At 37.3% G+C, this 13,762-nt stretch overlaps 1 protein-coding gene across 1 annotated transcript in view; it reads left to right on the top strand.

Moving 5' to 3' along the window:
• The window catches only part of LOC115217941 (limbic system-associated membrane protein), a gene marked incomplete at its 5' end in the record, with an annotated part of 175,772 nt that overhangs the window by 142,608 nt on the left and 19,402 nt on the right, over window positions 1-13,762 (top strand). The window contains one exon of the mRNA XM_036507779.1: window positions 6,963-7,160. Coding sequence (XP_036363672.1) covers window positions 6,963-7,160 — 198 coding nt within the window. The remainder of the gene's footprint in view (window positions 1-6,962; window positions 7,161-13,762) is intronic.

The following is a 13,762-nucleotide window of genomic DNA, read 5'->3' as shown; positions in this document are numbered from 1 at the left end:
ATTATTTTCCGGGAACGCTGCCGCTGTTCTCTTTTAGAGAGACTTAGTTATTTTAATATTTCTATTATATATATATATATATATATATATATATGTGTGTGTGTGTATATATGTGTATATATATATATGTATATATATATATATATATATATATATATATATATATATATATATATATATATATATATATATATATATAATGATAAATATCAAAGTGAGTTATATACAGTAGCGGTAACACATCGTAGCATCCACCCTTAGGGGTTAGCCATATTGAAATGGCAAATATACGTCACGATATATATATATATATTATAATATATATATATATATATATATATATATATATATATATATATATATATATTAATCAATATAGGGTGGCAAGGAAAATTTTGTAGAATTTTATTGCCACCAGCGGCCCAGCGGGAAAAAAATTAAATAGTCATAGACCATTTTTAAGTTCAACATTAACAATTAAGGAACGGCCATATTATGGCCGTTCCTTAATTGTTATATATATATATATATATATATATATATATAGACACATGAATAAATGATATAGTGGAAAATTAAGATAAATATCAGTATAAATATTGAGTTCCTACGTACGATTCACTATTGCAGTTATCTGGAACTCAGTATTCGATGTTCCAAGTACATTTGGATGCCTAACTGCACTGGATCGCCAGCGAGAACACTTTATAACATTGTGTTACAGATATCTAATATCCAAAATCAGACACATCGTCGGGTAATTTATAAATATTTAAAATAAAACAAAATGCAAAGTAAAGGGCAACAGCAAAATTAGGGAAAATTGAATGCATAATGATTAATTGGTGAGGGAGGAAAGAACAGAAAAGCTAGGAAGTGTGTAGGAGAAGAAGGTGTGAAAGCAAGAAGTGGGAGTGTATTGTAATTGGTCAGTATTTCAATGCAGTTCTTGAAGATAACACTTGGAGGTGGATAAGTATGATTGGCGGCGACCTAGCAGAAACGTTAGCACTCCGGGCGAAATGCTTTTTGATATTTCATCCGCCGCTACGTTCTGAGTACAAATTCCGCCGAGGTCGACTTTGCCTTTCATCCTTTCGGGGTCTATTAAATAAGTATCAGTTACGCACTGGGGTCGGTATAATCGACTTAATCCGTTTGTCTGTCCTTGTTTGTCCTCTCTGTGTTTAGCCCCTTGTGGGTAGTAAAGAAATATGTATGAATGGGTATGACCCAATGCTAAGATGGTAACAACTAATAGATAAATAGAAAATAAACAGCATAAGAGTTGAAAATCATTAAATATAAGCTTATAAAATTTAGTACAGAAGTTCACAATGTCACTGACACAGAGAATCGTTTCCGCAACCTACAACTATACGTGTACATACAGACAAAGCCCACATACACACGCTCACAAATATTTACAGTGCATAGACATACAGATATTTATATACATATACATATGTATGCATATGTATGTACACAAACATACATATATATATATATATAATGTATATATGCATGCATAGAAACGTATACGCATATAAAAACATAACAAGTAATTATCGTAATTTTCCACTACATATGCTTTGTATATCATAACTAATATCACAAGTGAGTACAGTGGTAAAATAAGCGAACTAGATAATGTTAATCTTCGAGGAGTTCTAACTCTCACAGTAGTAGTCATACATTTATCTGTGCACACAATATATATATATATTATATATATATATATATTATATATATATATATATATATATATATATATATATTATATATATATATTTATATGTTTGTATTGCATGTACATATATATATACATATATATCAAGTTGAGTAAAAAGAATGCAGCGTTTTGAACCGGATTTTTGCAGAGTTTTGAATGTTTTTAAACATTTAAAAAAAAATTCCCTGTTAATACGGACATAGATTTACCTAAATGCATCAATAAATTAACATTCACATTTTTTTTCACCGTTGTCACAATCATCTGAAATGGAAATGTCAAAGCACGATATTCGAGCAATTTTGCTATTCAACTTCAAAATAGGACGTAAAGCGGCTGAAATTTCTCGCGATATCAACGAAACGTTTAGTGAGGAAATGACCGGTGAGTGGTCAGCTTGAAAATGGTTTAAACAATGTGGAGACCTGAGCCTTGAAGATCGGGAACGTAGTGGATGCCCATCTGTTATCGATGACGGTCAATTAAAGACCGTCATTGAGAAAGAAACCATGTAACACCACCCGAGAACTGGCAAAAGAACTCCACGTTAGCCAGAAAACTGCCATGCAATCGAAAAATCAAAATAGCTCGACAAATGGATACCACACGATTTGAATGAAAATCAGAAAGTGCGCCGATATGAAATTTGCTCGTTGTTTCTTCTCCGAAACAAAACTGATCCATTTGTAACTTGCGATGAAAAGTGTATTCTGTACAATAATGAAAACGTTCTTCGCAATGGTGGGACCAAAGCGAAGTACCAAAAACCTTCCCTAAACCCGAGCTCTTCAAAAAGAAGGTTATGGTGACTGTTTGGTGATGTACTTCAGGACTCATCCCCTATAACTTTTTTTAAATTCGGATAAACCATTACTGCAGAAACATATTGCCATGGAATTGCCAAAATGAACGAAAAGCTGCTACTCTTCCGCCCCAGGCTGGTCAACAGAAGAGGGCCAATCATTCTTCCTGACAATGCTCGACGATACGTTTCCCTAATGACACTCCAGAAGTTGAGGGAATTTGGCTACGAAGTTCTTCCTCACCCAGCTTATTCTCCAGATACCTTCTCCTACTCACTGCCACTTTTTCAAGCATCCTGATGGTTTCCTGTGAAAGAAGGAGTTCAAAAATCAAACTGATGCTGAAAGGGTGTTCAAAGAGTTCATCAGCTCCAGAACTCCAGCTTTTTATGTTACCGAAATAAACAAACTTGTAACTCGTTGGCAAAAATGTGTTGATTGTAATGGTACTTACTTTGATGAACAAAAATTTCCCCATTATTGAAATATATTGTGATGAATTTCGTGTTTCAAAACGTTGCTTTCTTTTTACTCAGCCTAATATATGTAAATATGTACATACATATATATGTGCATGTGTGTGTATGTGTGTATGTGTCTGTATGCGTGTGTGTGAATGTATGTTTGTATGTATATATATAAGAATGAGGCACAGAATGTTGTGGGCAGTCAATTCTTCATTTATTGCAATTTTCTTTTATGTAAGGGAGCAATAAGGAAACAAAATTCTTGCAATCATTGCTAGTAAATCTCAATGAAAAAGGAAGATAATTTAAATATCTTTACCAGCAGGCAAAGAAGAATAAGGAAAATATGTTTTGGTCCATTTCGTTTTCTCAGTAAAGAACAATTTACTCAGCACTGCAGATCTGTGGATAGATTTATAAATAATTATGAATATTTTTGGTCAATAATAAACATGCATGATTAAATATAAAATGAAATTAAGGAAAATAACTCAGTAAAAATCAATAGCTTGGATTTCGGTAAATTAAGATTAAAAAGTGTGGTACTAAATACTGCATGCAATTGATTTCTAGCTTTTTGAAACTTAGTTCCATGTAAGAGAATGTAGGCAAAAACCTACTCGTAATAGAGACTCTCTCAGAAAAAGGAGATAATTTAAAAAGTTAATTTTTGAAGTGAATGTAAATTCTATGCATTGAACTGTTCAATACTTCACAGTGCCTAGCAACTTATTTTTATTCCTAGAATGGAAGATCCTCGAACAGTATTGAGTTCTCTGTATATCATATACAACGACAGCTTTGCTTTGAACTTGAACTCAAAAGTTTTAGGGGACAAACTGATCCCCATACTTACAAACTACTGTAGTCTCTGTTGTGGTTACTATTGTTGTTGCACGTGCCTTAGTGGTTAGGGTTTTCGGCTCGCAATCGTAAGGTCGTGAGTTCGATTCTCGGCGGCGCGTTATGACCTTGAGCAAAACACTTTATTCCACGTCGCTGCAGTCCATTCAGCTGGTAAAAATGAGATGTACCTGTATTTCAAAGGGTCAGCCTCGTCACGCTAAATATTCCTGAGAACTTCCTTAAGGGTACGTGTGTCTGTAGTGTGCTCAGCTACAGGCACATTAATTTCACGAACGGGCTGTTCCGTTGATCGGATCAACTGGAACGTTCGTCGTCGTAACCGACGGAATGCCAGTTTGATATTTAATTCCAGATCAGGCCTAGGTGAACAAACCAATGCTAAAAACCAAAACGTGTTCCACCTGTGAGCATCCTATGTTTCTGTTGAATAGTTCATATCAAAAACTATATTACTCACTGTATCCTTTCTTTTTATTAATATGATAAGGTGTAATTCGTTGAAGCCTTGACTGCTATTTCTAGCATAATGTGTTTTCCGTATACTAGATCTTTATTTTGTAAATCACGTGACATGACTTGGGAGTCATGAAACCCACCTATTTTGAGTAAACCATGCGGCCTTATTTTTTTTTCAAGGGGTTGTCAAACCATCATATAAATACTTCTAATCATAGCGCATAACCCTACCGAATCTATAGAAGCCATCTGATCCATGACTGGTGTAGACTAGACAGGTTTATGTCATCACAGTTTTCGTCTGCTACATTCATTGCATTGCATGGCTTATTCGTTTGACTATTGTCTCAGTCACTCAATCACTCATTATTCCATCCAACCCTCAACTTACCCCTCTACCCTTAATCCATCCGTCCATCAACCGAAGCACCCATTCATATTTCAAACCACCTAATCTACCTTTCTTTATAACCTCCACTTCTTTACAAACATCCACTCTTTATAATTGTGCACCCTTTATCATTTTCCACCGATCAATCCAGCCATCCAACCATCCATCCATCTTATTCTTTCACCTGTCCAGTCAGCCACGAATTGTCCCATCCATCTATCCACCGATTCCATCCGAAAAATTCCTCCGTACATCATGCATGCATCGACAATTACATTTACTAATCCTTCCTTATAGCCCACCGCTGTGACTTCCATTAGCCCCTGGCTGAGCTCTCCACACAACCTCTCCACCTTGGATCATCTATTATCTAAGAATTCTCTGTTAAAGTCAACTGATATACTTCGATCTAAATAGCAGCCACCACAACTACACCAGTAAGGCTGGGCCTATAAAAATTTTTCACATTTTCTACCAACTCTAATCATTATTTACCTAGTTATTCCTGTCTCAACTTTTCACCCTTTCTACCTATATTTCTGTATTTTCTTTCTCTCTTACACCCATATACGTTGCTTCTACAAACACTCCAGCACAATGACCCAACTACCCCATTAATACCCCTAAGTAGACAACACTCAACTACTCATCTATCTCCTTTTCTTCTGACCATGTACCTATTCACATCACTACCCGCCATATATTTACCTTTATACCACACATCACCGACCATTCCGCAATACATCTAACCACAGTTCTATCACATATCTGTTACCCCATCCTCTATTCCGATTTGGGCCTTATGCCGTCCATCCACCTATCATTCTACCACCGTCTGCCAACTGTTCTATCAATCACCTACTCACATTCAGCCGGTATAGCATCAGGTTACTCACTGAGAACATTAATCTATGCACTTTTCTTTAAAACTACTACATACAATTCTACCATCTATTTACCCACCAATTTACCAACGGCTCTAGCAACCACCTCTCCAAATTCTACAACCGTCTACCAACTGTTCTATCAGCTATCTCTCCATATTCTACCAAACCACTTCTCTTATAATTACCAACGCACATCTCAGTAAACATTTACTGCCTGTACAGACATCTATCTGTGTGGAGGCGCCTGGCTTAGTGGTTAGGGTGTCAGCATCATGATCGTAAGATTGTGGTTTCGATTCCTGGACCGGGCGACGCGTTGTATTCTTAAGCAAAATACTTCATTTCACGTTGCTCCAGCCCACTCAGCTGGCAAAAATGAGTAACGGTGCGATGAACTGGCGTCCCGTCCAGCTGGGGAACACATACGTCATTGAAACTGAGAAACCGGGCCCATGAGCCTGTCTAGGCTTTAAAAGGGCGCATTTATTTATATTATTACAGACATCTATCTACCAAATGCACGCATAGAACATATACGCATTCACACATACGCATATCCTCACATACAAAGTATAATTCACACATTAAATATACAAAACCGTCCAGAAATACACACAAACTTGTGTATTTACATATATATATATATATATATATATATATATATATATATATATATATATATTTATATATATATATATCAGTGTCTTATGTTATGGCTTTAGCCAGTTGTCTGAAATTCAGACGAATTATTGTAATAGGAAAGGAGTGATTCTGATCTTTGGTTACCATGGTGACAACCGCAGACATGTCTCTATCTTATTAGTCCTCCTTAGCAACACGTAGTCTAACATACAACTACCAGGCCACAACTTTAAAAAGTGACACTAGAGAATTACATAAAACTGCCATCTGCACAGAGAACAAATAGTTAAGTACATGCTAAAATACACAATGCTTAATCTTTTTTTTTTAATTTTGTAAAGAATCCTCAATAACGCCAGTAACGTTTCTTCTCTTTCTGAATGTAATTTCAACCGATTAAGCATTTTTCACTTCACTACATCCAGTAAGTTTGCATACTGAATAACCTGCTCTTAACTCCTAGTTACGCCCTACTCTGGTTATTAACCCGTCTTCAATTGCCAAGAAAACTTCACACCACTTTCGCCCACCACCACAACACACTTCTGTCATCCAGCACCGTCACATCGCTCCCCAACCACCACCACCACCACCATATCCCTTTAACCTACCATTATATCATCCTCTCACAGACATTCATTGAAGAATTACTAAGAAAATTTCCCGTTTGCTTTTCTTTTTCTTTTTGTCTTCTACCATTATGGAAAGATATTTCAGAAAAAAGACGGACAACTCCGGCACCAACCGCGAATAGAACACACAAAAAGCGTCCTTTTATCAATTACACAAATACCGAACACCTGAATCGCGGGCAAGAGGACATAAACTTGGATAAAAATATTGTGGTGACCGTCAAAAATTTTTCTAACCAGTCATTTAAAAACGACCCTAGCCGTCCGTTAGCACCATGGTCAGGTAACTATTGTCTCCTTAAATCTTATTTCAGGCAAAGTCATTAGATATTCATTAAGGCTTTTTTGAAAAAAAAAACCAAAGGTAAATATTTAGTTGTTAAATGCTGTTTGTCTTTCCTCCGTCTGCTTCAGTTCGTTTTATGTAACCAGTTCTGACAAGGTAAGTTTGAGACCGAAATATGGATCTATGTTTATTAATGTTTGTTTCCAAAATACAGGTACTGAAGTGACGCATACTTTGACTGGCAATCTTTATTCGTTTCATGAAATGCGAAAGTAAAGAAGACAATCCCAAGACGATCAAAAAAATGTTGATCGAAGACAATTTGTACTTTTATAATGTTGTTATTGTGATTATCATATATCCAAAGAATACTAATTAACATTGATTTCGCATTCTATTGTTGTTTAACCCCAGGTGAGATCTAATTGTGCGGACCAATAATGAAAGTTGTTCCATTTGTAATCATCCCATTTTTCAGTCATACTCTATCTAGGACAACCTTATCCAATGTGTCCCTCTATTATTAAGCAATAAGATGTCATTTCTGATAGATTGTCCAATCACAAATTACCTTCTCATCGGTTTAGAATAATTTCTCCGTTGTAACGTATTTATTTTGGATTAAACATCCATTACAACTCAAGCCAAAGGAATGCAAAAATACTTTGTGTTGATGCTAAGACTGCTTGAGTAGTAGTAGTAGTAGTAGTAGTAGTAGTAGTAGTAGTAGTAGTAGTAGTAGTAGTAGTAGTAGTAGTAGTAGTAGTAGTAGTTGGTGCATGCGCTGTAACAGCGCGTCACTGCATCCACCATTTGTTAGTGATTCCTCACTACGACAAGCGGATGACGCCTTTGCACCATTCAGGCGACAACCTCACCCCACCCTACCCACTTATGGGTTTATTTGGGTAGTTGTTGCTGATGTGTGTTTTCAAGGTCGGATTCGCAATCCGACCTAAATTTCTTTTAGTCACTTTTTACGACACGCAAAGGAAACGGAGGGTCTGTTCTTTGACATGCCTCCCCAACACTGCAAAATTATCAAGAGTTTTCTATGTTTTTACATTTCTCCATGCTTCTCTTCATACGTGCCTCCATGCTTTTATATTTTCCGTCTGCTTTCCGAATTAAACATAGAATCTCAAGCAGTTACCTTTACAAACAGACATAATAGATTATCTTAAAAGATGTATAGCATCCTCTGTTATTAAGTAAACTGCCGTCTACACAACTTTTCCTTATTTCAAATACTCACCAGATTCTGAACATTAACGGACAGTACCTCTAATTTACAAATGTTTCCTTTTATTTCTCTAAACACTTCTTTATTTCAAGATCTTCATCCCTATACACGAGTTATCAATATGTAATTTTACCCTACTTCCTTTATGTTGGTGACGCTAATAGAAACCCAAAACCTTAAGATCTTTAGAATATGTATCCAAGGTGTCCACAAACTGCTTACCTCTAGTAAGGAGATAATAAAAGTTTTAAGATTTTGCTATTAACGGGGATTTCCTGTAATTAATGTCACCCTGCAGTTATAATAGATTTCCTGTCCTTTCAATTCTGAAATGCCTGTTTTGATACCTGTCTTGATGCCTGTCTTCTGTAATAGGTAGTTCGGCACTAAAAACATAGTATTAATTGTTTAAGTAAATGTCCTTCATATCAATAATCCCTTGCAATCAAACCTGAGAAACAGGCGTAGAACACCTTAATCCAGGTGTAGAACGTCTGGAACTTATCACCTACACTACTCTGACTGTTACAACAATTTGTATTTATTATATTCTTGATATGTTTCCAAATTACAAAGTAATTGTTCTTTTCTTTAGTCTTCCTGACTACGTTGATGAGAAACAAATCAACCCTCGATGGTACACTGGCCCATTGCAGGTAGTGTTTCTCATGACAAAAGTCAGCGCGGCATTACGTGTTAACTAACTACACATTAGATCCGCGATTCTGCCAAAACTGAAATATACACCGCTAATGACTCCACTTAAGTCATGGCGAACCAGAGACATAAGTATCAGCAGTGGTGAGCCACGTATCTTTACAAAAATATCTTCCTACAATATCATGTTATAAACTACTAATTTGTAAGTATTTACCTTAAACTAAAATGCATCTATACTACTTTTCCATAGATAGGATTATTAACGAAAATGAAATTTCTACACGCAGGATTAAACAAACTCACTATCACTGACCTGGGTGAACATGAGTTATTTGAGGTAGACACGGGTCATATGAGCCGGACATAGGTCATTTGAGACTTTCGTGGGCAGCAAAAACAAAACAATATCACTGTTTTTCTGGTATGATAAAGGATTTATGAATTGGTACTGTATCCGTATACTAACAGGTAAAAAGTTATATCCTACTCAGTTTTTTATATCCGGTTTCCAAGGTATTTAAAAAACTAACATCAACGAACAAGTCTTGATAATTGTTCTCTTTCTCGCAAAACTGAAACATTATAGAGACAGTAAAACAAAAAATACAATTGTTGTACCGTAACCTTAATAATTTCGTTTTTAACTTTCAATTTCCTAATGACTTCTAGCATTATGTTACTTTAATATTATTAAAAATTCTTCAACATACACCAAAAACAAAACAACAAAATATTTTACTTGCTTTCACTTTTTATTGCATTTTTCTTCACCTACCATATCAGGTGCGTTAACTAAAGTCATTCGGTTTTCAGGTAATGAAACTTAACGCATTTTTTCATCAAATATTAGGTGACAAAAAGTACTTAACAAAATAAACATATTCATTTATTTCGTCTAAAAGAAATATGAATTGAAGAATTAATTTTCGATATTGAATTCATTTATTTTCCAGTTCATTTTGCATATAAATGTCTACATGTCTGACATCACTTGTTGCTCTTGTCATTGTTAATCAGTTCCTTATTTTCTAGGTTATTAATCTCATGCCTACAGCTTATATTTACAATATTTATACCAAGAAAATACTTCAATAAGTTATATTTCTGATCATCGTCAGATGTCTTATTCCTTGATGTCTGCCTATTTCCAGAATGAATTCCTACAAGGATCATTTCTTCTTCTTCTTCTTCTTCTTCTTCTTCTTCTTCTTCTTCTTCTTCTTCTTCTTCTTCTTCTTCTTCTTCTTCTTCTTCTTCTTCTTCTTCTTCTTCTTCTTCTACTTCTTCTTCTTCTTATTCTTCTTCTTGTTCTTCTTCTTCTTCTTCTTCTTCTTCTTCTTCTTCTTCTTCTTCTTCTTCTTCTTCTTCTTATTATTATTATTATTATTATTATTATTATTATTATTATTATTATTATTATTATTCAGTAGTTTTATATTTATAGCGTGCTTTCACTTCACTACCGAGCGCATCTCTGTGTGACTTGAGTATGTGATGTGGTTTGTTGTGATATTCTTATGGTTACTGTATGGAAAGTGTTTTATGTAGGATGTGTGCAGTGCCCAGTAGTGCATTTTTCTGTATGTTATATATATTTGTAAGTCCTGGTGTTTTTTGTTATGTATTTGTCTGAATATTATTTTTTTCATACCTAATGCGCCTACAAATATAAGAATTATTTCTGCTTTTAGATTCCACAATCGAGTTACCTCTATTTCCAGGTCTTTGTATTTTGAAAGTTTCTCCATTTCTTTTAGAGAAACATTGTCAGATGCTGGTACTGATACATCAATTAGAAAGCATTTTTTTTCTTCCTGATCTCTGACAACTATATCTGGCCTTAATTTCTCTATCTGTGTGTATTGGCATATCCCAGAGTATGGTTGCTCTCTCGTTTTCTGTGACCTTTTCTGGTGTGTGCCTATACCATCTTTTTCCTGTTGTTATTCCATAGTGTTGGCATAGCTTCCAGTGTATGTTGGTCCCAACTCTGTCGTGTCTGTGAATATATTCCTTCTTAGCCAGGACTTGATCGATTTTGTAAATCAAAATAAAAATAGTATAGACACAGAGGAAAGAGAATTTGAGGATTTCTCCATCAAAGCCCCCAGGAACAGATCCCTAATTAAAACGTCATCAGACATTTATAAAACTATGATAGTAAAATTCCCAGGAAGTGTGGAGATTCTTAAAACATCTATTCATAAAAGGCAGTTAGAAGGGCCTTTTAAGAAATTTTCGCCAGTAGAGAATCCCAGAAGTTCTGGGCTTCTCGAAAACCAAGGGGAGTAACCTCGTCATTTTCTTTCTCCGTTTAGTATGGTTGTGCTAAAAATCAGGTGAGTGAATGTGCTTGGCCTGGGATCAGCCTGGAAGTAAGGCTCAATCATCTCAGGTCACTTGATTTGGGTGTGGTTGCCATTAGTGAAACAAGTATCTCCGGAAAACACGCTCTAGCATCGTTTTCGAGGACTACAAGATATTCTCATCATGTGGTCTATCGGGAGCGGGTGGCGGTGTAGCAGTGCTACTCTGGGGATCCTTAGATCTCCAAGTACGAGCTATCTTCGTGGAGCCGGATGGTAGGCTGGTGGTCCTGGGCGTGAACAGCAGCGAAGGTGGCGCCTTTAGACTAGTGGTAGTTTATGCCCCAACAGGTGCTGGAAGGTCAGATTTCTTCAGGTGTCTAGAAACATTCTTGGAAACGTCCCACACTTTAGTACTAGTGCGGGGGCTGAAATAGTATTTTGGACGCGTAGAAGGACTGTATGGGTTTAGTACATAGTAGAAAGGGTTGTAAAAGCCTCGAAAGCCTACTCAGGACTTTCCAGCTTTCTGACAGGTACCGACACAGCAGGTCATTCAGATAGTATTTAGATAGAGTATTTAGGTCAGAGGATAGGGATAGTATAGTTTGTCCACAGTTTAAATTGGTCAGCTTCACTGATCACAAATTTGTGATATGATCAGTCGATTTAGATAGGACCCGGAGACAGGGACTCGGTTACTGGAAGTCGAATACGTCCTTACCGGCTTGCAAAGATACAGGCACCGGATTAGCGAACTAGTTAAGCAATGAACGGGTGCACAAGTCGCAAATCACCCGGTTTGGATGGTCTGCCCTACGAATTCTATGTTTCCATGCCAGATTTATTTGCTAGCCTCTTAGAAGATGTCTACAGTAATAGACAGCAGAGCGGGAGAATTCCTGGTGCTGTTAGCCGGAGTGTAAACTGCTCGGGGTCTGATTTGGTCCCGACCCCCAGGTGGATAAGAATTGGGAAGAGAGGGTGACTTCTCTTACCCAGAAATGGGCAGAGAGTAAGTTGTCTCTGAAAGATCGGGCAGAGGTGGCGGATGCTTACATCGCCTCTGTTATTATTTATCGCCTGACCGCTGTGCCTTGCCTCAGTTATTGCTTGATTAGATCGGAGCGTGTCCTGTTTATTTTCTTGTGGAAGGGACGCGTTCCAACGGTCAGGCGGTTGGTATGTGGCCAACTTCTTTTGCGTAGCAGCTTAGACATGCCATGGATTTTAATGCGCAGACACGCACTCAGGTTGCGCCACCTGAAGCGATTTCCAGAAGGTGAACGTGTGTGGTCTCTGTTTATGAGACATCGCTTTCCGCCGCTCGTCTCCTTGACGGAGCCGTAGTCCTGGGTAACGGATAGGCCTGGCACTTAGAATGTCGTCAGGCACTCACTGTTCTCTACAAGTTGGGCAATAAGATTGGTGGATGTGCCACTTTAGAAATTTACAGAGGGTTAATATCGGGGAAGTGCGACGGCATCTTCGGGGAGAACCTAGGTGTCAACGAAGACGAACTGGCAAGTCTGTTCTGCAGGGCTTTCCCGTTGGGGACTGTTATGGATAATGTCCAGAGGTCTTTGACCTAGCAGTGCTACCTGGGGGCACTACCGGTTCCAGATAAAACGCTACAGGCACGGATGTGCTGACAGACGAAACTGTTCTGCATGCACTCGTTCAGTGTCCGGGCATTGGTGACTAAAGCTGTTTTGACGAACAGCTGCTGTCGAGTGTAAGACAGATCTGTTTGTCGTCCGAGTCCATAATGATGATTGTCCCGCCACCCTCCTTTAATCGGGCTTGCAAGGCATTTTTCCTTTGTCTCGTGGCTGTAGCGAAGGAGGTTATGTGGTGGACAAGGCTGAAAGGAATGAGGACATAAACTTTGATAACGACCTCATTGAATTTTCAAATTTCTCTTGAAAAGAAAAGTGAGGGTGGAGAGGGGGAAACTGTCCTCGAGTGAATTTATAAAAAGATGGGTGAAAGTTGCAAAAATGGCAAGAATGGATGGTACTACTCTCAGTGTAGATCGGTTAGACGTAAGAAAGAAGTCAGAGTGGACTCTCGGCCTTGGTACTCAGGGTGATCTTGAATGATGGGGTTCCTTGATTATCCCTAGGGGTCTTCCTAGAGGTCCTCAGGGGGATCCCATCGCGATTACTTTTTTTTCTTTTTTCTCTTGTCATATACCATGTATACTTCCCTTCAAATGTATACCGTGTATACTTTTCATTTTATTGTTTCATTATGTGAACCCCAACCCTTTACGTCTGTCTTTGTATTGTGCCTCTCATCCTTCATCCTGGTGGCAAATAAAGGAAATCATTATTATCATTATTACTACTATTTATTGTCTTTGCAAAGCTTCTAACGCTGGAGATGTA

This window comes from Octopus sinensis, linkage group LG12 (assembly GCF_006345805.1).
Source record: "Octopus sinensis linkage group LG12, ASM634580v1, whole genome shotgun sequence".
In the NCBI taxonomy this organism is placed as follows: Eukaryota; Metazoa; Mollusca; class Cephalopoda; order Octopoda; family Octopodidae; genus Octopus; species Octopus sinensis.
Note: the sequence above shows the minus strand (reverse complement) of the source record. Positions and strands in the feature narration are given on the sequence as shown.